Genomic DNA, 27,740 nt, shown 5'->3' with positions numbered 1-27,740 from the left:
GTTCTAGAAGTTTGGTTAGAGGATATGGAAGGCTGTCTTCAGTTGGGAGGAATTAGAGGGTAGCATTCGATGATAATCAAATGTATTTGCTTAGTTATATCTAAAGCTTTTTATTTGGTTGTATTTATTTTCTGAATTTTACACTTTTATTACCACTTGAGTTTTAATTTTTTTCTCACTTAAGAATGAGTGATTATCTATGTATAGGAAAAAGGTCATTTTTTTCAGCGCCTCCTTTTAAAAACATAATATAAAACACAAAAAGCTATAGGGAGAGAATATGTTATTAATGGGAGTCTAGTCCCATCTGTGCTCTCATGCATACCTCCTTAAATGACTGAGACTCTAACATGATTTTATTTTTCCTTTAATAAAATGAAGCAGAAAATGGGCATACTAGGACAGTTTTCATTTTTGTTTTGTCTCAACAGAACAGGGAACTTGAAGACTACATAGAAGTCCCCAGGACACACAGACTAACACGGTAAAGTCTGGTCCAATGCATTCTGTATTTGGCAGAGAGACATTCCAGGAAGTGAAATAGAAAAGTCAGCTGGCACATAGAAGCTCTGACTCAGGCTTCGGGCTCCTGCCTGGCCCACGCCGCTAGCACAGGACCACAGCCGGGGCCCCTCCACTGGGTGAGTGCGAGGCCGGGCAGGTGTGGCTGTACACCTAGTGTGGGAGCACATCCTCCACTTCTAGGGTAAGGAAGGGAAACAATATGTCCCTTAGCCACTTCAAGCTGCTTCTGCTCATCAGCATGGGCAGGGTGTCCACGAGAAAGTCCGGGTTTATATACTGCAGGTGGAAGAACACATAGCCCAGTAACCGGATGACGATCATGATCATGAAGAAAAGGTACCGGAAGTGCCTGCAAAGAGGAACTCGTTAGCATACAGGAACAGAGTAGCTCAACATCAAGCGGTGAGATAGGAACTTGTAAATGGCTGCTGGATTCCTTTTGTTCTTGTGGCAAAACCATTAGAGTGTTTAGGGTAAGGGGGGAGAATGCAAATGCAGGAGAATGCAGAGACAGTGAATACAGGTAACAGGAAAAACGTGAGTTAGTGGTCAGGTATTGAACAAGGAAGTTTTTCCAATCAAATAGATGACCTTCTGGGTATTACCTATAGGGCAGGCCTTTTGGAAGCTAACAATAAAAGATAAAGATGGTCACATTGGCCAGAGGTGCTCTCCATGCCATCTACGAGTAATTCTAGGAAAGTGAAGATAAGTCTCCTTATTTCAAAACTTTGAAAAAGACTGAGAATTCAAGTGATGGTTTTCCTCCTTGTAGTTTCTCTACAATAAAATGACAAAGGAAGTTAACGCATCCTGTCCTCTCTTTCCAAGAATGTAGCAAAGGTATAGGACGCAGGACCTGAAAGATGGGAAGGGATCAGCTGGGGAACAGAAGAGGAAGTGGAATAAATGGAGTCTACAGCTCGCATCCTGAGCTACTCAGAAGCAGCCACTATTCCCTCCAGCTAGTTAGAATCGAGTAAGTCTGGTGTCCCGACTTTGTATATTGAAAGAAAGAGTACAAAGCACTCCAAGCTACGTGATATATCTGTTTGATGCTAACACTCATTCTTTTGGTCTTTATCCATTCAGATGCACAGTGAATCTAGCCTGGACCAACTAGGTCAGGAGCAGGACTTTGCCACTCACCTAAGCCAAAACTTCCTCTTCTGTTTCTTAATGATGTTCTTCTCCTGTGGAAGGAATGAAAACCTCGTGTGACTCGAATCCCTAAGAACAGTAGGACAATGGTGTGGCTCCGAGCAGAGACTGCAGTTTGGTCAGCCCGCTTTCTATCCTGCCTCTGCCTTTCTCCAGATGTCATAGTGTAGTGCTAGGCAACAGAATCTCACTTCCCATCTCCGGGACATTTTAAGAAGAGGAGGAGAGTGAGGGAGATAGCCCAGGAAGAGGGGGAGGGGTGCTAGAGGAAAGTCCAAGAGTGGGCAGCAAGACTCACCATGTTGCTTTGAATGGTCTCTACCAGAGTTGACCCCGGTTTCACTACTTGGGAAGAGTCATTCTGGGCTTTGGATCTGGATTTGAAAACAATGACAAAGAAGATGGGAGACAACCCAAGGAACTGCAGACAACAGCTTTCCTAAGTCATGAGACACCTACGATTTGGCCAAAATTCATAGTTTCTCAGCATGTAAAGACATTGAGCAATGTGGCCGATTCTTTTCCAATTATTTTGAAGTTTAGCATACAGTGAGTTTGTTTATGGCCTCTTTATAAACATGAGTTATTATACTTTGTTCTAATTTATTCCCCATTTCTATTTTCTTCTTGGTGTCTCTTATCTCCTTTCTGACTGACTCTCTTTCTCTCTGTATGAGCTGCCAAATCCTGCCTCCATGTCCACATGTGTCCCTCTCCCCCTTTGATGGCGAGATTAACTGAGGACTTTATGTTCAAGCTATATCCTACTTCTATTTTGTTCTAGCTAGGGATACTTTTTTTCTTATTAGCCATTCATTTTCAAGCCCCCACAGGAAGGAGGTGGTAGGGGAATATCTGTAGGAATACAGTTTATTGTCTGCTCCTCCATTCGGAAGTAGCCCTGTCTCTGTCCAGTCCACACTTAGAACTTGATCTTCACGAGCAGCTAGATCATAGAGAGGAGCCTTATAACTTCTTGTATCTTTATCTAAAGAGCCTGAGATCAGCTGCTGTTCATGGGTGGGGGACCACTTCACTGATTTTACCCAGCCTGTATGTGAGGTGAGGGACAGAGACATCAAAGACCCATCTTTAGTTCGGGGATCCCACAGTCTAATTAATATGCCTGTCTGTGCTTCCAGATGCCAAACATTTACAAAGGGGAGACTAGGAAGTACAATTAAACACTTTATTTCCTGTCAGAGTCGACTTAAGACCACCAGACTCAACATCCCACACTCGATTTGTGTGCTTCCAAAACGCACTGCAGATTTCAGCATCTGACCAAAGTACGAAGGAAATTGATTCTGTGTGGACAGAGAGGGTCACCAGGGTGTTCTTGTTAGTCCCAATTATTCTGTTTTTTTTTTTTTTAATTTTTTTTTTTTATTAACTTGAGTATTTCTTATATACATTTCGAGTGTTATTCCCTTTCCCGGTTTCCGGGCAAACATCCCCCTCCCCCCTCCCCTTCCTTATGGGTGTTCCCCTCCCAACCCTCCCCCCATTGCCGCCCTCCCCCCATAGACTAGTTCACTGGGGGTTCAGTCTTAGCAGGACCCAGGGCTTCCCCTTCCACTGGTGCTCTTACTAGGATATTCATTGCTACCTATGGGGTCAGAGTCCAGGGTCAGTCCATGTATAGTCTTTAGGTAGTAGCTTAGTCCCTGGAAGCTCTGGTTGCTTGGCATTGTTGTACTTTTGGGGTCTCGAGCCCCTTCAAGCTCTTCCAGTTCTTTCTCTGATTCCTTCAATAGGGGACCTATTCTCAGTTCAGTGGTTTGCTGCTGGCATTCGCCTCTATATTTGCTGTATTCTGGCTGTGTCTCTCAGGAGCGATCTACATCCGGCTCTTGTCGGTCTGCACTTCTTTGCTTCATCCATCTTGTCTAATTGGGTGGCTGTATATGTATGGGCCACATGTGGGGCAGGCTCTGAATGGGTGTTCCTTCAGTCTCTGTTTTAATCTTTGCCTCTCCCTTCCCTGCCAAGGGTATTCTTTTTCCTCATTTAAAGAAGGAGTGAAGCATTCACATTTTGATCATCCGTCTTGAGTTTCGTTTGTTCTAGGGATCTAGGGTAATTCAAGCATTTGGGCTAATAGCCACTTATCAATGAGTGCATACCATGTATGTCTTTCTGTGATTGGGTTAGCTCACTCAGGATGATATTTTCCAGTTCCAACCATTTGCCTACGAATTTCATAAACTCGTTGTTTTTGATAGCTGAGTAATATACCATTGTGTAGATGTACCACATTTTCTGTATCCATTCCTCTGTTGAAGGGCATCTGGGTTCTTTCCATTTTCTGGCTATTATAAATAAGGCTGCGATGAACATAGTGGAGCACGTGTCTCTTTTATATGTTGAGGCATCTTTTGGGTATATGCCCAAGAGAGGTATAGCTGGATCCTGAGGCAGTTCAATGTCCAATTTTCTGAGGAACCTCCAGACTGATTTCCAGAATGGTTTTACCAGTCTGCAATCCCACCAACAATGGAGGAGTGTTCCTCTTTCTCCACATCCTCGCCAGCATCTGCTGTCACCTGAGTTTTTGATCTTAGCCAATCGCACTGGTGTGAGGTGAAATCTCAGGGTTGTTTTGATTTGCATTTCCCTTATGACTAAAGATGTTGAACATTTCTTTAGGTGTTTCTCAGCCATTCGGCATTCCTCAGCTGTGAATTCTTTGTTTAGCTCTGAACCCCATTTTTTAATAGGGTTATTTGTTTCCCTGCGGTCTAACTTCTTGAGTTCTTTGTATATTTTGGATATAAGGCCTCTATCTGTTGTAGGATTGGTAAAGATCTTTTCCCAATCTGTTGGTTGCCGTTTTGTCCTAACCACAGTGTCCTTTGCCTTACAGAAGCTTTGCAGTTTTATGAGATCCCATTTGTCGATTCTTGATCTTAGAGCATAAGCCATTGGTGTATTGTTCAGGAAATTTTTTCCAGTGCCCATGTGTTCCAGATGCTTCCCTAGTTTTTCTTCTATTAGTTTGAGTGTGTCTGGTTTGATGTGGAGGTCCTTGATCCACTTGGACTTAAGCTTTGTACAGGGTGATAAGCATGGATCTATCTGCATTCTTCTACATGTTGACCTCCAGTTGAACCAGCACCATTTGCTGAAAATGCTATCTTTTTTCCATTGGATGGTTTTCGCTCCTTTGTCAAAAATCAAGTGACCATAGGTGTGTGGGTTCATTTCTGGGTCTTCAATTCTATTCCATTGGTCTATCTGTCTGTCTCTGTACCTATACCATGCAGTTTTTATCACTATTGCTCTGTAATACTGCTTGAGTTCAGGGATAGTGATTCCCCCTAAAGTCCTTTTATTGTTGAGGATAGCTTTAGCTATCCTGGGTTTTTTGTTATTCCAGATGAATTTGCAAATTGTTCTGTCTAACTCTTTGAAGAATTGGATTGGTATTTTGATGGGGATTGCATTGAATCTGTAGATTGCTTTTGGTAAAATGGCCATTTTTACTATATTAATCCTGCCAATCCATGAGCATGGGAGATCTTTCCATCTTCTGAGGTCTTCTTCAATTTCTTTCCTCAGTGTCTTGAAGTTCTTATTGTACAGATCTTTTACTTGCTTGGTTAAAGTCACACCGAGGTACTTTATATTATTTGGGTCTATTATGAAGGGTGTCGTTTCCCTAATTTCTTTCTCGGATTGTTTCTCTTTTGTATAGAGGAAGGCAACTGATTTATTTGAGTTAATTTTATACCCAGCCACTTTGCTGAAGTTGTTTATCAGCTTTAGTAGTTCTCTGGTGGAACTTTTGGGATCACTTAAATATACTATCATGTCATCTGCAAATAGTGATATTTTGACCTCTTCTTTTCCGATCTGTATCCCTTTGATCTCCTTTTGTTGTCTGATTGCTCTGGCTAGAACTTCAAGAACTATATTGAATAAGTAGGGAGAGAGTGGGCAGCCTTGTCTAGTACCTGATTTTAGTGGGATTGCTAAAAGTTTCTCTCCATTTAGTTTAATATTAGCAACTGGTTTGCTGTATATGGCTTTTACTATGTTTAGGTATGGGCCTTGAATTCCTATTCTTTCCAGGACTTTTATCATGAAGGGGTGTTGAATTTTGTCAAATGCTTTCTCAGCATCTAATGAAATGATCATGTGGTTCTGTTCTTTCAGTTTGTTTATATGATGGATCACGTTGATGGTTTTCCGTATATTAAACCATCCCTGCATGCCTGGGATGAAGCCTACTTGATCATGGTGGATGATTGTTTTGATGTGCTCTTGAATTCGGTTAGCCAGAATTTTATTGAGTATTTTTGCGTCGATATTCATAAGGGAAATTGGTCTGAAGTTCTCTTTCTTTGTTGTGTCTTTGTGTGGTTTAGGTATAAGAGTAATTGTGGCTTCGTAGAAGGAATTCGGTAGGGCTCCATCTGTTTCAATTTTGTGGAATAGTTTGGATAATATTGGTATGAGGTCTTCTATGAAGGTTTGATAGAATTCTGCACTAAACCCGTCTGGACCTGGGCTCTTTTTGGTTGGGAGACCTTTAATGACTGCTTCTATTTCCTTAGGAGTTATGGGGTTGTTTAACTGGTTTATCTGTTCCTGATTTAACCTCGATACCTGGTATCTGTCTAGGAAATTGTCCATTTCCTGAAGATTTTCAAATTTTGTTGAATATAGGTTTTTATAGTAAGATCTGATGATTTTTTGAATTTCCTCCGAATCTGTAGTTATGTCTCCCTTTTCATTTCTGATTTTGTTAATTTGGACACACTCTCTGTGTCCTCTCGTTAGTCTGGCTAAGGGTTTATCTATCTTGTTGATTTTCTCAAAGAACCAACTTTTGGTTCTGTTGATTCTTTCTATGGTCCTTTTTGTTTCTACCTGGTTGATTTCAGCTCTGAGTTTGATTATTTCCTGCCTTCTCCTCCTCCTGGGTGTATTTGCTTCTTTTTGTTCTAGAGCTTTTAGGTGTGCTGTCAAGCTGCTGACATATGCTCTTTCCTGTTTCTTTCTGCAGGCACTCAGCGCTATGAGTTTTCCTCTTAGCACAGCTTTCATTGTGTCCCATAAGTTTGAGTATGTTGTATCTTCATTTTCATTAAATTCTAAAAAGTTTTTAATTTCTTTCTTTATTTCTTCCTTGACCAGGTTATCATTGAGTAGAGCATTGTTCAATTTCCACGTATATGTGGGCATTCTTCCCTTATTGTTATTGAAGACCAGTTTTAGGCCGTGGTGGTCCGATAGCACGCATGGGATTATTTCTATCTTTCTGTACCTGTTGAGGCCCGTTTTTTGACCAATTATATGGTCAATTTTGGAGAAAGTACCATGAGGAGCTGAGAAGAAGGTATATCCTTTTGCTTTAGGATAGAATGTTCTATAAATATCCGTTAAGTCCATTTGGCTCATGACTTCTCTTAGTCTGTCTACATCACTGTTTAATTTCTGTTTCCATGATCTGTCCATTGATGAGAGTGGGGTGTTGAAATCTCCCACTATTATTGTGTGAGGTGCAATGTGTGTTTTGAGCTTTAGTAAGGTTTCTTTTACGTATGTAGGTGCCCTTGTAAAGGGGCATAGATATTTAGGATTGAGAGTTCATCTTGGTTGATTTTTCCTTTGATGAATATGAAGTGTCCTTCCTTATCTTTTTTGATGACTTGTAGTTGGAAATTGATTTTATTTGATATTAGAATGGCTACTCCAGCTTGCTTCTTCTGACCATTTGCTTGGAAAGTTGTTTTCCAGCCTTTCACTCTGAGGTAGTGTCTGTCTTTGTCTCTGAGGTGTTTTTCCTGTAGGCAGCAGAATGCAGGGTCCTCGTTGTGTATCCAGTTTGTTAATCTATGTCTTTTTATTGGGGAGTTGAGGCCATTGATATTGAGAGATATTAAGGAATAGTGATTATTGCTTCCCGTTATATTCATATTTGGATGTGAGGTTATGTTTGTGTGCTTTCATTCTCTTTGTTTTGTTGCCAAGACGATTAGTTTCTTGCTTCTTCTAGGGTATAGCTTGCCTCCTTATGTTGGGCTTTACCATTTATTATCCTTTGTAGTGCTGGATTTGTAGAAAGATATTGTGTAAATTTGGTTTTGTCATGGAATATCTTGGTTTCTCCATGAATGTTAATTGAGAGTTTTGCTGGATACAGTAACCTGGACTGGCATTTGTGTTCTCTTAGGGTCTGTATAACATCAGTCCAGGATCTTCTGGCCTTCATAGTTTCTGGCGAGAAGTCTGGTGTGATTCTGATAGGTCTCCCTTTATATGTTACTTGACCTTTTTCCCTTACTGCTTTTAATATTCTTTCTTTATTTTGTGCGTTTGGTGTTTTGACAATTATGTGACGGGAGGTGTTTCTTTTCTGGTCCAATCTGTTTGGAGTTCTGTAGGCTTCTTGTATGTCTATGGGTATCTCTTTTTTTAGGTTAGGGAAGTTTTCTTCTATGATTTTGTTGAAGATATTTACTGGTCCTTTGAGCTGGGAGTCTTCACTCTCTTCTATACCTATTATCCTTAGGTTTGATCTTCTCATTGAGTCCTGGATTTCCTGTATGTTTTGGACCAGTAGCTTTTTCCGCTTTACATTATCTTTGACAGTTGAGTCAATGATTTCTATGGAATCTTCTGCTCCTGAGATTCTCTCTTCCATCTCTTGTATTCTGTTGGTGAAGCTTGTATCTACGGCTCCTTGTCTCTTCTTTTGGTTTTCTATATCCAGGGTTGTTTCCATGTGTTCTTTCTTGATTGCTTCTATTTCCATTTTTAATTCCTTCAACTGTTTGATTGTGTTTTCCTGCAATTCTTTCAGGGATTTTTGCGATTCCTCTCTGTAGGCTTTTACTTGTTTATTAATGTTTTCCTGTGCTTCCCTAAGTGTGTTCATGTCTTTCTTGAAGTCCTCCAGCATCATGATCAAATATGATTTTGAAACTAGATCTTGCTTTTCTGGTGTGTTTGCATATTCCATGTTTGTTTTGGTGGGAGAATTGGGCTCCGATGATGGCATGTAGTCTTGGTTTCTGTTGCTTGGGTTCCTGCGCTTGCCCCTCGCCATCAGATTATCTCTAGTGTTACTTTGTTCTGCTATTTCTGACAGTGGCTAGACTGTCCTATAAGCCTGTGTGTCAGGAGTGCTGTAGACCTGTTTTCCTCTCTTTCAGTCAGTTATGGGGACAGAGTGTTCTGCTTTCGGGCGTGTAGTTTTTCCTCTCTACAGGTCTTCAGCTGTTCCTGTGGGCCTGTGTCTTGAGTTCACCAGGCAGCTTTCTTGCAGCAGAAAATTTGGTCTTACCTGTGGTCCCGAGGCTCAGGTTCGCTCGTGGGGTGCTGCCCAGGGGCTCTCTGCAGCGGCAGCAACCAGGAAGACCTGTGCCGCCCCTTCCGGGAGCTTCAGTGCAACAGGGTTCCAGATGGTCTTTGGCTTTTTCCTCTGGCGTCCGAGATGTGTGTGTAGGGAGCAGTCTCTTCTGGTTTCCCAGGCTTGTCTGCCTCTCTGAAGGTTTAGCTCTCCCTCCCACGGGATTTGGGTGCAGAGAACTGTTTATCCGGTCTGTTTCCTTCAGGGTCCGGTGGTGTCTCTGGCAGGTGTCCTGCTGCTCCTGGGCCCTCCCCCACGGGAGCCCAGAGGCCTTATACAGTTTCCTCTTGGGCCAGGGATGTGGGCAGGGGTGAGCAGTGTTGGTGGTCTCTTCCGCTCTGCAGCCTCAGGAGTGCCCACCTGACCAGGTGGTTGGGTCTCTCTCTCACCGGGTCTGGGAGCAGAGAGCTGCTGCGGGCCGGGATCCTCGGGTGTCTATTCTGTTTTTTTTCTTTCTTTCTTTCTTTCTTGGTCAATTCGTGGTTCTTCCATTTCATTTTCTTCATCTGTAGGGACTATAGCCCAGATTTTTAGCATCTTATCCCAGAAGCCGCTGCAAACTTTAGTTCCCGAGCTATCGACTGCTATGGGGTCCACACTCCCAGCATGCCCTGGGCCGCAGTGCAGCGCTTTCTTTCACTTTGTTCCTCTCTACGATCCACTGTCATAAGAGAACAGTCTGGTCCATCGAGGCTGTCAGGAGTAATCAGGGCAAACTGTCTTTTTTTCACCCAAGCCACATCTTTCACAACATCTGTATGTCCCACAATTGTCGTTATTGACTTTCCTTCCAAGGACCAGATTCGAGAAGTCTTATCGAACCAGACATGATCCATTTTTCTGCCCCTTTAATTGAGCTGATCCAGTCATCATGGAACATGCATTGCTTTTGCTGCGGTGGGGTGTATTTTTCCACATATTTTAGTTACAGAACCTTTTCCAATGAAATTTCTCCAGTTCCATTTGTTTGACCAAGGGCATTCGAAGAAACTGGCCCTTAATAAGGAAATCAAACTCGACATACTTGTGGAATTCATTTTTGGCCTCCAGAAATTTATTGATAATGTTACTAAAGTCAGAAACTTCCGAGGTGACAGGGATTGAGAAAGGAACATCATCCACTGCGTATTTCTTGTTCTCCGTGTAGAAACGTGCCTGGAGTTGTGCCAGGGCAGAAAGTACACACGAGGCTCCTCCACAAAAATGTATGCGTCATTCAAGTAGAAGTTAGGCTTCAGTTATCTTCCTTGGGTTTCTACAGATTATACCATGAGGAGGTTCTATTTCCACCGGCGCTCAGTCCGCACAAGTGAACTACCTCAGACTTCAGAGCAGAAACACAAGAAGGGAGAAGGAATCCAAAGGGCACTGAGCCATGGTGGCCAAGAAGGTTCCAATCTAGGCAGGGATACTATTGCTGGGATAAAACACCATCGCCAAAAGCAACTTGAGGAAGAAAGGGTTTATTTGGCTCACAGTTCCCCATTACTGTTTCTCTCCGAAGGAAGTCAGGACAAGAACTCAAATAGGGCAGGAGCTTAAAGGCAAGAGTTGATGCAGAGGCCTTGGCTGAGTGCTGCTAACTGGCTTGCTCTTGCTACCCATGGCTTGTTCCGACTGCTTGCTTATAGAACTTAGGACTACCAACTCAGGAATGGCCCCACCAACAATGGACTGTGCTTTCCACCATCAATCAGTAATTAAGAAAATGCCCTATTGCCTTGTCTACAGCCGGATACTATGCATGCGTCTTCAATCGAGGTTCCTTCCTCTCCAATGACTATAGCTTGTGTCAAGCTTACATTAAACTAGCCAGTACACATTCTATTCCTAAGAGAAAGATAAACTGTACCTAAACTCTGCCTACTTCTCTGGCTGACTTTTAAGCTAACTGCTCAGGGCAGTCTGTGAGGATCCACACTGAAATTGGAAGACCTGATTGGCACTTAGCTGCCACCAAAGACAGACTGTGTGGCTCCAACCTAATGTCAGAATATCCAGAAACTCCGGGTCTTCTTTTTCCTACTGGCCTAAATTCTAACTTTTCCCTCCATGTTTTTTTTTTTTTTTTTACCTCAGACTCGCAATGTTGTGGTCATCATGCATTCCCTCCATGTTTTAACTGTTTCATGCATACAATATACATATGGGTCTGGGCTGACCTTAGGTATAACCCCAGGGGAAATAAGTTCCTGCCATTCTTCCCTTCCAACTGCCAACTCAACCCTAACATATGTCTGCTTTTGTTCTCTCTCTAAAGCCGTCTGGTCATTGTCAGTTTGTTTTATTTACAGTAGTTTCCTGTTACAGAATCGATCCAGTAAGCTTATCCAGCAGTTTCATGGATAGTTCCTTTTATAGTAATCAATAAATATGTAAAGAGAGAATTGGCACAGGGTCCTCGCTCTTCCCTGATGAAGTAGTTTGTGTCAGGCCAGCCTATTTCCTAAAGTAACCACAAAAGAGGGTGCAACGCATTGAATGTATCGAACAGGCAGTCAGGAATCAAAGGGACGCAAGTCCCTGAGTCAGGTGAAGCACACGGAGGGCTCCTCTTTTTCCATGGCTTTCCCTCAAGGACATGTGCCAACTTGAAGTGCAGGGAAATAGAATCAGAACAAAAAGTAGTGATAAAAACTGACTGAGGGGCAGAGTGCAGAGTTCAAGGCCATCAAAGCAAATATGTACCTGGGTTTCCCTGTCCTGGGAGCAGGCTCCTAGTTACTCTGTGTAACTCAAGAATCAAAAAATAAAATAAAATAAAATAAAAAATCGGAAAGCAAGGTCAATGGATAGGATTCGGTGAACAGAAGTCTACATACTCCTATATAGTAGTAATGATCGATCCTAAAACCAAATGAATGCAACATATACAATATCAAAAACTATCAGTATGATTAAAGATGTAGATAATGCTACATAGAATGACAGTACAGTGTATAAATGTTAAAGAAGATCTAAACAAATGGATGGATAAGAATGGAACAACTATTAGCTGGACATTAAATAACTTCCAAATTTTATTTACAAATTCCAATAGTTGCAATGAAATTTCAGTAAGTTTTTATTATTTTGATAGAAATTGTAAGACTGATATAAAATAAATAAATTGAAATCCATGGGTCTAAAATTAGAGAAAATAATCTTAAGTAAGAACAAAACACTTGCAGACTATGTCGACCATATATCAAGGCTAACTATGAAGTTGGAATGATTAAAACAGTTCAGTATATGTGAAAGGACAGAGACACAGATTAATTGTACAGAATAAAACCTGTAAAAACAGGCTCACACGCATGAGGTCCCCCAATCTACAAAACCACAAGGTACCAAAAGGAAATGCACTATGTCTGTAAATGTTTCAGTTTTAAGTTTTCAAGTTTACAGGGCTATTTAGACATAGGAAGGATAGATTTAAGATGTGTGCATCTTATGCATATTGTATAACATGTGATACAATTAAGAAGTATAAACAAAAAGAAGACGTGTGAAATCCCATGAAAAACATCTACAGATCTTTGGTCATTCCTTTGTACCAATGTCCTAGAAAGGTTGATGCCTGCCATTTGTTTCTTGAGAGTACTTTTCTCTTCACTATAGTTTCCCCTCGAACATAGCTTGAGTAGTGTTGGGAACACTTGCCCTCAGCTAAAGATATATGAAAAGAGCCTTATAAAGAGATTTCAGGCCCAGTTACTGGGGAAGGCAGGAGAGCAGTTTGAAGGATTTTGAATGTTCAGTCTGGAGCAAGAATAGAGGTTGTTGGAAATGACCTTCTGTGAGTCCTTTACTCTGTGACACCAATTGTTCTGATAAGGCTGTGCCTCCCTGGGACTGCCTAGGGCAGACAGTAGAGTGCACCAGAGGGCTTATTTCCCAAACTTACATTTCTTTTTCAAGCAGCATCACTTCTTTTTCCTTCTCCATCTCCCTCAGAATTTCTTGGTATTTCTTCCCATGCATCATAAACAAGAATTTTTGTCTTTATATCAAAGTCACAGATAGGAATAGTCCATTAAAATAACTAACATTCTAAACATTTCACACAACAGGGTGTACAAAATAAAATAAATAAATAAATAAATAAAATAAATAAAAATAAATCAGAGGTACTAATCAAAGGATGGGCATAGGGAAAAAGTTCCTCTTTCAGACCTTGCTTGTACTTAGACCCCAGGTCTGAGCTGGACTGCGCTCCCGGAGCATGTAACCTACCTCCCTGAAACCTCAGTGTCCTCAGAACTCCTCCGACTTACTAGACAAATGGGTTGAGAAAAACAATGTACGACAAGGGCTCAGCACATTGTCTAGACCATTCCTGTTTGGTGGTCATTTCATTGCATGAAAGGCATTTTCCCGTGGTTGAGGGTAGCCTACTGAGAAAGCAGCTCTCTCTGACTCTCTATAGTAAATGCTGTACCTTTATATAGTGGGCCTGGTCTTCACAGAGCTGAAATACAGATTGGTAGTCACTTTCCATCTAGGAAAAGAAGAAAACACAAACCTCATGACTTCAATCAGTACCAAGCTTTGGCTGTTTCCCTAGGAACCTGCCTAGTACTTTGGACATGTGGCTGGTTCCCTAGCAACCTCTTACTTGAAGGGAAACAACCACCACTTCCTAGAGATGACCTAATATTTAGGCACAAGGCCTAAATTTGAGTGGAGGAGGGGCAGAACTTCACCCAAGTTGTCCTGTGTCTCTCTGGGAAACAGGAAGGAGCAATAGGCTGTTGGATTTGGGAGTTGTACAAGGTATTTGGGGCAGATGAGGGTTTTAAAAATTTTAAGGTCAGTATTTAATGAAAGTGTTTTTTCCATCTGTCTGTGAATCAGAAATTCGCTTGCCAGATTTTCTTGCTCCCTTCCTCCCATGCCTAAAAACCTTTCTAAAGACCCTCAGACTTTCCCTGCTATGCACGCCCTAGGCAAACCCTTAGTGGAAAAGGCGCTGGTCTTATCTAACCTTGGCGATTTCCTTCTCTTGTTGTGCACAGGACTCGGTTGACTTTTGTAGTTTCACCTAGGGAAGATGGTAACAGCAGGAAATGAACAACTTTCCTTTGTGCAAGGAAAACCCAGGCCAGCAAAAACCAAACTCAGAGCAGCTATCATGTATTGAGGACAAATAATACTTAAGGCAGGCTATGCTCATTACCCTTGTTTTGCAGTTGGGGAAACAATGGCACAGAGAAGTTAGGTACAAACTTAGCTAAATCTCACAGTGGCAGAGCTGACATTAAACCTCAGAAGGCTGACTCGCCATTGAGTCTGACCATTCTCCTTTCTCCTACTGACCAATGATCACTAGCCTGTTCACTGTACTCATTCAGGATGGTGTACTCATGCTCTCTAAATCACAAAAGGGTCATAGGAGACATTCGACTTGTTCAGAGAAAAACAGATAATGGGGCTCTTGATGGTGACCTCAGCCAAAGGCCACACTTCGCTTGTCCCCCAAAACAGCACAGAGCTCCTCAACAGGTTTCCCCCCCAATCTGAGTCTACTCATTCTGTCCACTTAACAAATATTTACTGGACCTCTGCCATGTGATAAAATGCTCTAGGCATCGAGGTGCAAACAAAAGAGTCTTAACAAATTAATATTTTCAGTTGCTTTACTTTCTAACAGAGGAAAAAGACGAAATGAAATTTGAAAATAAAATTTATCCTATGAGCCACAGCTTGGCAAACAATCTATGATCATTAATGCATCCTCATATAACTGTGAGAATTAGCATTTTCTTCCTACTTGGATGTAGGTATCTGTGTGTCCTCATTTAGATATAAACTTCTCCAGGGAAGACAGATGCCAATAAGTGTTTGGAATGTGTTTTCTTAACCAACGAGGATTTTGAGGCATCCCCTCCAGCCAAAGGCAACGTAGCCACCTCTAGTGTGAGCAATACTTTCAGGGTAGCGCATGGGAATAAAGGATTCCGGCATGACTCTAATACGCAAACGGGCACGTCTAGCGTCACACCGAGGAGAAGTCATGAAAACAGCCTCCTAGAACCTACGACTAATACAAAAATGTCCAAGTTTGCTATTCTACTCACCTTGAGTTCTGCTACTTTCTTTTTCAGGGTTTCTGGATCAGAGACAGCATTCTTAGTTCCTTTTGAAATCTGAAATACCATCGAAGTAACTATGAACTCATCAAGGCAAACAGATGAGCTAAGATAAGGTTAGACTGGGGTTTTAGCCAGCAGAACAATTGGGCGTACTAATCCGGGTACTAAAACATCTTGGATGGAAACATGTCTCTTTGACTTTGTGGGAGGTGCTAACTTAATCCTGAGTAGATAGGGTTTTCTTACATCTTTTTCAAATTAAGATTCATATTTGTGTGTGTGTGTGTGTGTGTGTGTGTGTGTGTGTGTGTGTGTTGTTGGTGGGTATGTAAAGGTGAGTACAGCTGCCTTTGGCATCCAGAGAATGGCTTCAAGTCCTTGGATCTTAAGTAGAGGTGATTGTGAACCACTTGACCTAGGAACTGGGAACAGAACTTAGGTTCTCTGTAAGAGTATGTGCTCTTAAGCACTAAGCCCTGACTGGACATCCTTTTCTGTCCCCATGACCACCATAGCTCCACAATAAGGAGAGAAGCGTGGGCTTAACGGTAGGAATAGGGAAAGGAGTGGGAAATCATTGCCCATGTTACTGTTCAGCCCTCCTCCCACAACCTGCCATGACTCTGGGACAACAAACAAGTGTCTGAAGACTCTGAAGGTGAAAGGGGTGTAGGGCAGAGATTTAGAGTCTTCTCGTTTTTTGGACTAGAGAGCTGAGGAGATTCTTTAGAAATCGGTCATATTTCAAGATAGACTCAAGTGTGTGAAAAGTCTCTTCATTTGTATGTAGTATATAATCTATATTTTATGTGGTTGAATATAACTGATGAGGATATATATTCTCATACATAGAATTCTCACATATAGAATTCATATATGAATACATATATAGAATACATACATATATATACATATATTCCATGAACTTACCTCATATGTCTTCTGCCCATTCCACCAGCCTTTCTTTTGTAAAGACAGTGTTGTAGGGAATAGGGTACCTGACCCCTGGGATGTCTCCTTACCTTCTTCTGAAGTTCCATCACATTCTTGCTTAGGGTCTTATTCTTTTTCTCCTGTGGGAAGAAGTAATTAAAGGAGACAAACAGATTCTGCTCTCAACCTTCTCCCTTGCCAGGGCCACTGACATAATATGTGGGGATGAGAGTGTCAGTTAATTGCACCTCAGTCCTTCATAGGGGATCTGGGGCAGAGCCAAGGTCATAACCCCATGCCTTGTGCTTCATCATCACAGAGCTCCTCCAGGCAGCTATGATTTCTGTAGCCACAGAGGCAAAGGGCATATGCAGAGCTTCTGGGGACACCTGCAGAGGGCTTCTCAGGGACTCCTTTAGAAGTCTTCTCACCAGCTTTGCTATCTCCAGCTCCAGGTCCTTCAAGGCAGTCTCCTTCTGTACTATGATCTCATTGAAGTCATCCCTCTCTGGGACTCTTCCTATGGACAGGGCAATATCTCTTTCAAGACTGAAAAACATAGTTACACAGGTGTGGCTCAGTCCTAAGGAAGCTACCACCAAAATCACACCACCAACATCTGAGGGATCTGGAGTGACAGTTGCAATGAAATGTCAATGAAATGAAGAGATTGATGCAAAGATCTGCACCAAAGACTTTTGGAGGGCATTGCAGGTCAAGTTTCAGGATTTAAATAACACACTGAAATTTCTACAAGGGAACTGAACCCTTTGGTCTATGGGACATCACCTGAAGAGCTTCTCCTTCCCCAAGGGCAAAGCCTGACCTTTGTATAGATTCTTCTTTCTTTTGAATCTTTCTAAGAAGAGTCTGATTGGCCTCATCCAGCCGCTGTAGATCCTTTTCAAGGTCAGAGTTCAGGTACTTGAGATTCTGTTTTATGGCTTCTAAAGTTGGTATTTCTGTAATCTCATCCCTACAGGAAAATCATCTTCATGATTAAACTCACCACAAAACCCCAGAGCTCCTAGAAGACCTGTATGTATTCTCCGGTCTCCTGTTGTTCACACACCTAATTGATTTGACTGATTTTTTTCATGATTAACCAATTTCTATGGAATTTCTCAAAAAGTAAATGTTTGTCAGGTCACATTTTAATTTTACATATTCTTAAGCAATATTCACCGAGATGGAAATCTTTTGTGTGCAAAAGAAAAACCATATTTTTTATATAAACAATTGTACTTGTTCACCTCCAAAACTTTTATATGGAGAATGTAGCATCTAAACATCTATAAGGCAGTTAAAGATGGGAAATAAAAGAAATTTCTTGTCTTTTGTTATAAACTTGAATATTATCTGTCTCAGTCTATCAGAATCTTAGCCTTTCTGGTCAGGAGGGAAGGGAACAGATCTTTCTCCTAAACCAAGCTAATAAGCTGGGTGACAGGATAGCTTCTGCACAAAGTCCCACCAGGCAGGGATGGAATAAGGGAAAATGGAGCTGAAATCTCTTCCAGGATTCTCAGGCTTCAGGAGAGAACATCTTCACAAATGAGGTCTGGGTCACTGGAAACTTCTAGATCAGTCGTCTCTCTGGCTCCCTGTTGTTGGATTACTTACTCATCATCCAACAGGTTCTGTCCAACGTCTTCCATCGTTTACTTCCTAGATATGAATACAGACAACCATTATAAACCCGAAGGACCTATCATGCAGCATGTTGGTACACAGGAGGGGGCAAAAGTGAGACCCTCTTCAGGGACATCAGCAGAATCAAGATGAAGCTTCTGGCCTCTCACTTTCCCAGATGTGATCTCAGTATATTATGCAAACTACATTTCAGCAAAATAGATCATAGTTTGATCTGTGGATCTCAGAACAGATCACATTGGGTGTGGAAACCTTTTACATTTCTGCTCTTTCAATCCTTTCCCTTCCTTGCATGTACTTACTCTGGGGGGTGGGGGGGTGGGGGGTAATAAATGTTAAGGGACATGTGACAGATTAATGAATGTCAGTTGACAAATACAAAAATAATTTGTATTTCCAATGTAAACCCTCAGGGAAACAAAACAAAACAAAAAAATTACCCACCCCACACCCCAAGAAACAAAACAAGCCAAGAAATGAGCTGTCTGATTTCTATTAGTCTACAACTCTCTGGATTTGAACAAGCAGAGTTCAAACAGCAGCTTCAACAACAGGATACCACTACATGGAGACAGACAGAGGCATCAAGCTCTGGAGGAAGCCAAAAGCTGGTATTTTATAACCACCACACCAGTACCAATGTCCAGCACCAAGTCCAGTCTTAGGAAGGCAGAACACCAGCATGCCAGCATCCTTTCACAGCCCTCTTTGAAGGGCTTCATTTTAGCACCTTTTGAAGTTTGTCTTCCACCTTCTTTCTCTTAACCTTTTCCACTACATTTTCTTTTTCTTCCAGAAATCTATTTACCCACAAGAAATCCAAAACTGTGCTAATACCTTTCAAAACACAACTTTCTTTTTTTTTTCAACAGAGATTTTTTTCTGTTCCAAATAGATTCCTTTCCAGCTATATGCCAGGACTGTCACTCAGGGGTTGTCTTGTTGACTAAGTCCCCACACATAACTGGACTAGTTATTCTGGCTGGGTGGGGCAGCATGTCATAGTGGGGTAGTGACATCGTCTTGTCATCCCAGTAGCAAAGTGGGAGAGTCCAAAGTTTCAGGGCAGGTTATGAATCAGAAATAGGTCCTGTAGACCAATTTGGGCAGGCACAGCCAAAACATCTTCTGAGGCAGCAACCATCTGCTCTATGGAGCACATTCACATCTCAACTTCATAGACCAAGCAGTGGTCATAACCATTCTCATCTCTCTTCCATGATCTCTGCATGATGTGTTCACAAGTTATTGCTGTTAAACACAAAATGTGCATCCAAAGGGTAGAGGTAGGAAAGTCAAAGAGAAGGACAAAAGAATCTGAATGGTGTGTGAGCTGTCATTCTTAACACATGGGGCTTTTAGAGCCATAAAACTTGTCCCTCTGCCCCAAATTAGTCCTCTAGATAACTGAGACAGAATGAGATGGTTTGATGCTTGTATAGTCTAGTGTGGCCCTGGTGAGGAGAGAGTGACATGGTTCCTGCCTCTGGGACAGGGTCCAGGTGTGAGTCTCCATGAGTGTTGATGGCTGCAGTGGGCACAAGGCTCAATTGTGTAATAATATACATATTTCAGGCAGCTCTCTGCTCCCAAACCCCATGGGAGAGAGACCTCACCGCCTGGTCAGGTGGGCACTCCTGAGGCTGCAGAGTGGAAGAGACCACCAACACTGCCCACCCCTGCCCACATCCCTGGCCCAAGAGGAAACTGTATACGGCCTCTGGGTTCCTGTAGAGGAGGGCCCAGGAGCAGCAGGACCGCTGCGTCTGAGACACCGCCAGAACCTGAAGGGACCGACCGGATAAACAATTCTATGCACCCAAATCCCGTGGGAGGGAGAGCTAAACCTTAAGAGAGGCAGACACGCCTGGGAAACCAGAAGAGACTGCACTCTGCACACATCTCTGATGCCAGAGAAAAACACCAAACACCATCTGAAACCCTGGTGCACTGAAGCTCAAGGAAAGGGCGGCGCAGATCTTCCTGGTTGCTGCCACCGCCAAGAGCTCATAAGCAACACCCCACGAGCAAACTTGAGCCTCGGGACCACAGGTAAGACCAACTTTTCTGCTGCAAGTGACCTGCCTGGTGAACTCCAGACACAGGCCCACCGGAACAGCTGAAGACCTGTAGATAGGAAAAACTACACACCCGAAAGCAGAACACTCTGCCCCCATAACTGGCTGAAAGAAAACAGGAAAACAGGTGTACAGCACTCCTGACACACAGGCTTATAGGACAGTCTAGCCACTGTCAGAAATAGCAGAACAAAGTAACACTAGAGATAATCTGATGGCAAGAGTCAAGCACAGGAACCCAAGCAATAGAAACCAAGACTACATGGCATCATCGGAGCCCAATTCTCCCACCAAAACAAACAGAATATCCAAACACACCAGAAAAGCAAGATCTAGTTTCAAAATCATATTTGATCATGATGCTGGAGGACCTCAAGAAAGACATGAAGAACTCCTTTAGAGAAACACAGGAAAACATTAATAAACAAGTAGAAGCCTACAGAGAGGAATCACAAAAATTCCTGAAAGAATACCAGGAAAACATAAATAAACAAGTAGAACCCCATAGAGAGGAGTCACAAAAATCCCTGAAAGAATTCCAGGAAAACACAATCAAACAGTTGAAGGAATTAAAAATGGAAATAGAAGCAATCAAGAAAGAACACATGGAAACAAACCTGGATATAGAAAACCAAAAGAAGAGACAAGGAGCTGTAGATACAAGCTTCACCAACAGAATACAAGAGATGGAAGAGAGAATCTCAGGAGCAGAAGATTCCATAGAAATCATTGACTCAACTGTCAAAGATAATGTAAAGCAGAAAAAGCTACTGGTCGAAAACATACAGGAAATCCAGGACTCAATGAGAAGATCAAACCTAAGGATAATAGGTATAGAAGAGAGTGAAGACTCACAGCTCAAAGGACCAGTAAATATCTTCAACAAAATCATAGAAGAAAACTTCCCTAACCTAAAAAAAAGAGATACCCATAGGCATACAAGAAGCCTACAGAACTCCAAATAGATTGGACCAGAAAAGAAACACCTCCCGTCACATAATAGTCAAAACACCAAACGCACAAAATAAAGAAAGAATATTAAAAGCAGTAAGGGAAAAAGGTCAAGCAACATATAAAGGCAGACCTATCAGAATCACATCACATTTTTCGCCAGAGACTATGAAAGCCAGAAGATCCTGGACAGATGTCATACAGACCCTAAGAGAACACAAATGCCAACCCAGGTTACTGTATCCTGCAAAACTCTCAATTAACATAGATGGAGAAACCAAGATTTTCCATGACAAAACCAAATTTACACAATATCTTTCTACAAATCCAGCACTACAAAGGATAATAAATGGTAAAGCCCAACATAAGGAGGCAAGCTATACCCTAGAAGAAGCAAGAAACTAATCGTCTTGGCAACAAAACAAAGAGAAGAAAAGCACAGAAACATAACCTCATATCCAAATATGAATATAACAGGAAGCAATAATCACTATTCCTTAATATCTCTCAACATCAATGGCCTCAACTCCCCAATAAAAAGACATAGATTAACAAACTGGATACGCAACGAGGAACCTGCATTCTGCTGCCTACAGGAAACACACCTCAGAGACAAAGACAGACACTACCTCAGAGTGAAAGGCTGGAAAACAACTTTCCAAGCAAATGGTCAGAAGAAGCAAGCTGGAGTAGCCATTCTAATATCAAATAAAATAAATTTTCAACTAAAAGTCATCAAAAAAGATAAGGAAGGACACTTCATATTCATCAAAGGAAAAATCCACCAAGATGAACTCTCAATCCTAAATATCTATGCCCCAAATACAAGGGCACCTACATACGTAAAAGAAACCTTACTAAAGCTCAAAATACACATTGCACCTCACACAAAAATAGTAGGAGATTTCAACACCCCACTCTCATCAGTGGACAGATCATGGAAACAGAAATTAAACAGAGATGTAGACAGACTAAGAGAAGTCATGAGCCAAATGGACTTAACAGATATTTATAGAACATTCTATCCTAAAGCAAAAGGATATACCTTTTTCTCAGCTCCTCATGGTACTTTCTCCAAAATTGACCATATACTAGGTCAAAAAATGGGCCTCAACAGGTACAGAAAGATAGAAATAATCCCATGCATGCTATCGGACCACCACGGCCTAAAACTGGTCTTCAATAACAATAAGGGAAGAATGCCCACATATACGTGGAAATTGAACAATGCTCTACTCAAAGATAACCTGGTCAAGGAAGAAATAAAGAAAGAAATTAAAGACTTTTTAGAATTTAATGAAAATGAAGGTACAACATACCCAAACTTATGGGACACAATGAAAGCTGTGCTAAGAGGAAAACTCATAGCGCTGAGTGCCTGCAGAAAGAAACAGGAGAGAGCAAATGTCAGCAGCTTGACAGCACACCTAAAAGCTCTAGAACAAAAAGAAGCAAATACACCCAGGAGGTGTAGAAGGCAGGAAATAATCAAACTCAGAGCTGAAATCAACCAAGTAGAAACAAAAAGGACCATAGAAAGAATCAACAGAACCAAAAGTTGGTTCTTTGAGAAAATCAACAAGATAGATAAACCCTTAGCCAGACTAAGGAGAGGACACAGAGAGTGTGTCCAAATTAACAAAATCATAAATTAAAAGGGAGGCATAACTACAGATTCAGAGGAAATTCAAAAAATCATCAGATCTTACTATAAAAGCCTATATTCAACAAAATTTGAAAATCTGCAGGAAATGGACAATTTCCTAGACAGATACCAGGTACCGAAGTTAAATCAGGAACAGATAAACCAATTAAACAACCCCATAACTCCTAAGGAAATAGAAAAAGTCATTAAAGGTCTCCCAACCAAAAAGAGCCCAGGTCCAGACAGGTTTAGTGCAGAATTCTATCAACCCTTCATAGAAGACCTCATACCAATACTATCCAAACTATTCCACAAAATTGAAACAGATGGAGCACTACCAAATTCCTTCTGTGAAGCCACAATTACTCTTATACCTAAACCACACAAAGACCCAACAAAGAAAGAGAACTTCAGACCAATTTTCCTTATGAGTATCGATGCAAAAATACTCAATAAAATTCTGGCAAACAGAATCCAAGAGCACATCAAAACAATCATCCACCATGATCAAGTAGGCTTCATCCCAGGCATGCAGGGATGGTTTAATATACGGAAAACCATCAACGTGATCCATTATATAAACAAACTGAAAGAACAAAACCACATGATCATTTCATTAGATGCTGAGAAAGCATTTGACAAAATTCAACACCCCTTCATGATAAAAGTCCTGGAAAGAATAGGAATTCAAGGCCCATACCTAAACATAGTAAAAGCCATATACAGCAAACCAGTTGCTAATATTAAACTAAATGGAGAGAAACTTGAAGCAATCCCACTAAAATCAGGGACTAGACAAGGCTGCCCACTCTCTCCCTACTTATTCAATATAGTTCTTGAAGTTCTAGCCAGAGCAATCAGACAACAAAAGGAGGTCAAGGGGATACAGATCGGAAAAGAAGAAGTCAAAATATCACTATTTGCAGATGATATGATAGTATATTTAAGTGATCCCAAAAGTTCCACCAGAGATCTACTAAAGCTGATAAACAACTTCAGCAAAGTGGCTGGGTATAAAATTAACTCAAATAAATCAGTAGCCTACCTCTACACAAAAGAGAAACAATCCGAGAAAGAAATTAGGGAAACGACACCCTTCATAATAGACCCAAATAATATAAAGTACCTCGGTGTGACTTTAACCAAGCAAGTAAAAGATCTGTACAATAAGAACTTCAAGACTCTGAACAAAGAAATTGAAGAAGACCTCAGAAGATGGAAAGATCTCCCATGTTCATGGATTGGCAGGATTAATATAGTAATAATGGCCATTTTACCAAAAGCGATCTACAGATTCAATGCAATCCCCACCAAAATACCAATCCAATTCTTCAAAGAGTTAGACAGAAAAATTTGCAAATTCATCTGGAATAACAAAAAACCCAGGATAGCTAAAACTATCCTCAACAATAAAAGGACTTGAGGGGGAATCACTATCCCTGAACTCAAGCAGTATTACAGAGCAATAGTGATAAAAACTGCATGGTATTGGTACAGAGACAGACAGATAGACCAATGGAACAGAATTGAAGACCCAGAAATGAACCCACACACCTATGGGCACTTGATTTTTGACAAAGGAGCGAAAACCATCAAATGGAAGAAAGATAGCATTTTCAGCAAATGGTGCTGGTTCAACTGGAGGTCAGCATGTAGAAGAATGCAGATCGATCCAGGCTTATCACCCTGTACAAAGCTTAAGTCCAAGTGGATCAAGGACCTCCACATCAAACCAGACACACTCAAACTAATAGAAGAAAAACTAGGGAAGCATCTGGAACACATGGGCACTGGAAAAAATTTCCTGAACAAAACACCAATGTCTTATGCTCTAAGATCAAGAATCGACAAATGGGATCTCATAAAACTGCAAAGCTTCTGTAAGGCAAAGGACACTGTGGTTAGGACAAAACTGCAACCAACAGATTGGGAAAAGATCTTTACCAATCCTACAACAGATAGAGGCCTTATATCCGAAATATACAAAGAACTCAAGACGTTAGACCACAGGGAGACAAATAACCCTATTAAGAATGGGGTTCAGAGCTAAACAAAGAATTCACAGCTGAGGAATGCCGAATGGCTGAGAAACACCTAAAGAAATGTTCAACATCTTTAGTCATAAGGGAAATGCAAATCAAAACATCCCTGAGATTTCACCTCACACCAGTGAGAATGACTAAGATCAAAAACTCAGGTGACAGCAGATGCTGGCGAGGATGTGGAGAAAGAGGAACACTCCTCCATTGTTGGTGGGATTGCAGACTGGTTCAACCATTCTGGAAATCAGTCTGGAGGTTCCTCAGAAAATTGGACATTGAACTGCCTGAGGATCCAGCTATACCTCTCTTGGGCATATACCCAAAGGATGCCCCAACATATAAAAGAGACACGTGCTCCACTATGTTCATCGCAGCCTTATTTATAATAGCCAGAAGCTGGAAAGAACCCAGATGCCCTTCAACAGAGGAATGGATACAGAAAATGTGGTACATGTACACAATGGTATATTACTCAGCTATCAAAAACAATGACTTTATGAAATTCGTAGGCAAATGGTTGGAACTGGAAAATATCATCCTGAGTGAGGTAAACCAATCACAGAAAAACACACATGGTATGCACTCATTGATAAGTGGCTATTAGCCCAAATGCTTGAATTACCCTAGATGCCTAGAACAAATGAAACTCAAGATGGATGATCAAAATGTGAATGCTTCACTCATTCTTTAAAAGGGGAACAAGAATACCCTTGGCAGGGAATAGAGAGGCAAAGATTAAAACAGACACAGAAGGAACACCCATTCAGAGCCTGCCCCACATGTGGCCCATACATATACAGCCATCCAATTAGACAAGATGGATGAAGCAAAGAAATACAGGCCGACAGGAGCCGGATGTAGATCGCTCCTGAGAGACACAGCCAGAATACAGCAAACACAGAGGCGAATGCCAGCAGCAAACCACTGAAGTGAGAATAGGACCTCCGTTGAAGGAATCAGAGAAAGAACTGGAAGAGCTTGAAGGGGCTCGAGACCCCATATGTACAACAATGCCAAGCAACCAGAGCTTCCAGGGACTAAGCCACTACCTAAAGACTATACATGGACTGACCCTGGACTCTGACCTCATAGGTAGCAATAAATATCCTAGTAAGAGCACCAGTGGAAGGGGAAGCCCTGGGTCCTGCTAAGACTGAACCCCCAGTGAACTAGATTGTTGGGGGGAGGGTGGCAATGGGGGGAGGAATGGGAGGGGAACACCCATAAGGAAGGGGAGGGGGGAGGGGGATGTTTGCCTGGAAACTGGGAAAGGGAATAACACTCGAAATGTATATAAGAAATACTCAAGTTAATAAAAAAAAATAATAAAAAAATTAAAAAAATAAAAAAAGAAAGAAAAAAAAAGAAAATTAACAGTTGGCACTGGTGAGATGGCTCAATGGTTAAGAGCTCTGACTGTTCTTCCACAGGTCCTGAGTTCAATTCCCAGCAGCCACATGGTGACTCACAACCATTGAATTGGGATCTGATGCCCTCCTCTGGTGTGTCTGAAGACAGCTACAGTGTACTCACACATAATAAATAAATATTTAAAAAAATATACATATTTAATATTCTTTTGAGGAATGTCCTCTCTGCTAATGTTAATGACTTTATGATAATCAGACAGCATGAGTCCAGGAGGTAAAGTGTAGCTAATGTCTCAGCAAAAAAATGTAAACACTGGGGACCTTCAAGACAGCCCTTAAGGCTATGGGAAAGAGCTCTAAATACATGAGCTCAATATATATATATTTGCTGAAATATAAGGATGCAATATGAACTACAAGTGGCTTCATGAATCTAAAGGAACAAAGGCAGCTATGCTGTGAGCCAGCTTATCAAAAAGATACAAAGGCAGGCAGATTCCTGAGTTCAAGGTCAGTCTATGACAAAGCCAGGTTAGGTCTGAGTGTTGTAGAAATGGTAACTGCAGAACAAGGTCCCATTCAATTAGTTTACTAAAGACAGGCAGATCTCTGAATTCTTTTGCAATGTTAAGAATAAAAGGTGCTTGCTGTCTTTAGAATCAAAGGACTAGGGTCACAGAATGCTAATTCATAAGATAATTGAAAAGAAAACCTGGAGTAAATGACTGAATTGATATGTAAAACAAAAGTCTGGACCTGTGTTCTGTAGATGAGCTGTCCAGAGAATTTTTTAGGATAAAAAGAGAGAATTGTTTGGATACAGACAGATACACACACACACACACACACACACACACACACACACACACACACACACACAAGGAAGCAGAACATGGACAGAGGTCTCTTAGAATAGCAAGCAAGCAGAATATAGAAGAGACATCTCTAGAGAGGAAGCACACTGAAAAAGCTGTATCAAGCAGAGCACAAGTGGTCAACTCGGACCCATGCATTGACTTCTGGTAGTACTTTTTGGCACTCTCAGGAACCCCTTCTCTCAGAACTCTCCATGCTGAGGCTGGTCCTTGGCAGATGGTGGCAAGAATACAAGATGAGAAGGTGAAAGAGGAGGGAGGAAAGAGGACAGGTAGGTCAAGAGACCCAACTCTACTGCCTACTCCTTCAGAATACCCCCCCCTTTTTCTGAGTTCTTAAATTTATTGTTAGAGTGGGAGGAGTTTAACATATCAGTGTCACCCTATACTATACTAAAGTAGCTAAGGCAGGATGCAGAACTGTAGAAATATCAATAGAGTATAAAGGAATGCTCACCTCCGGTGAGCTTCATGATGTAAATCAGACCTATTAAAGACAAATTGTAGTAACATCCCATACCTGGAAAAGCCTTTAGTACCACTATACCCAGAAATGTGCCTTCCAAGCAGAGACATCTGCTGTAACCTTATAACATGCTTTCTCCACCCAGCTCACACACTGCTGTGTGGGCATGTTCTCAAATACCAACCAGTGCCAGTAGAATTAAGCCCTTCACTCTGTTCTCCTATTTTGACATTTTGTTTTATTTTTGGTCTGGTTTTCATCCTACAGTTAGGCTATGGGTATTTGAATGTGTTTTAATCATTCATTTTTTTTATTTCCTGCCTTCATATTCTATTTTCGTGCTTAGGTGTGCTCCAGAGTTCTCTTCAAACAGAATTCAATATGGCAGGATTATTTTAAGAATAAATGTATGAATAAAGTGGCTCATATAATTCCTGTTATCTGAAAGAGGAGAAGAGAATTCTTTGGTTCCTTCTAACATACCTGAGGCAGACTCACCTGTACTGTCACATCAGTAATGCTCACATGCTCGTTATAAATAATGTGATACAGCAGGATTTTCACTGGACAGCCACATCCACTAGGTACCACTGGTTGACAAGCTGTG

General features: G+C 41.5%; 1 protein-coding gene, 1 long non-coding RNA gene and 1 pseudogene across 6 annotated transcripts; 1 reads left to right on the top strand and 2 right to left on the bottom strand.

Moving 5' to 3' along the window:
- Positions 1-490: 490 nt before the first annotated feature.
- Positions 491-27,740, bottom strand: Tmco5b (transmembrane and coiled-coil domains 5B). Of its 5 annotated transcripts, none has more exons than XM_017592191.3 (12): positions 27,632-27,740; positions 17,677-17,721; positions 16,880-17,029; positions 16,485-16,602; positions 16,143-16,193; positions 15,106-15,174; positions 14,013-14,069; positions 13,467-13,526; positions 12,933-12,997; positions 1,985-2,060; positions 1,675-1,718; positions 491-874 (listed from the first exon to the last, which is right to left on the bottom strand). In XM_017592191.3, exons 2-12 carry the CDS (start codon positions 17,709-17,711, stop codon positions 676-678), a joined length of 924 nt encoding a protein of 307 aa, XP_017447680.1. In that variant the 5' UTR covers positions 17,712-17,721; positions 27,632-27,740; the 3' UTR covers positions 491-675. The 5 variants fall into 5 exon arrangements, with proteins under 5 accessions (XP_017447680.1, XP_575205.2, XP_017447681.1 ...); XM_575205.8 differs by lacking the exon at positions 27,632-27,740 and adding an exon at positions 18,544-18,697; XM_017592192.3 differs by lacking the exon at positions 27,632-27,740 and having other exon boundaries at positions 16,485-16,573; positions 17,677-17,723.
- Wdr12-ps1 (WD repeat domain 12, pseudogene 1) lies at positions 8,987-10,246 on the bottom strand (annotated as a pseudogene).
- Positions 15,036-17,400, top strand: LOC134486421 (uncharacterized). Its single transcript, XR_010065288.1, has 2 exons — positions 15,036-15,233; positions 17,036-17,400. It is a non-coding gene; the product is annotated as an uncharacterized LOC134486421 (long non-coding RNA).

The sequence above is a fragment of the Rattus norvegicus genome, chromosome 3 (assembly GCF_036323735.1).
Source record: "Rattus norvegicus strain BN/NHsdMcwi chromosome 3, GRCr8, whole genome shotgun sequence".
Lineage (NCBI taxonomy): Eukaryota > Metazoa > Chordata > Mammalia > Rodentia > Muridae > Rattus > Rattus norvegicus.
The sequence above is the reverse complement of the archived record's forward strand: the minus strand, read 5'-3'. Positions and strand labels throughout refer to the sequence as shown.

What these genes read in the sequence shown, in the direction of transcription:
- Tmco5b (XM_017592191.3), bottom strand. Translation starts at nt 17,711, where the DNA reads ATGGAAGACGTTGGACAGAACCTGTTGGATGATGA. An exon ending in AAGAGAAGGAAATCGCCAAG is followed by an intron (nt 13,527 to 14,012) that starts GTTAGATAAGAC and finishes TTCTTTTCCTAG; the next exon opens with ATGGAAAGTGACTACCAATC. An exon ending in ACCAGGCCCACTATATAAAG is followed by an intron (nt 12,998 to 13,466) that starts GTACAGCATTTA and finishes ATGCATGGGAAG; the next exon opens with AAATACCAAGAAATTCTGAG.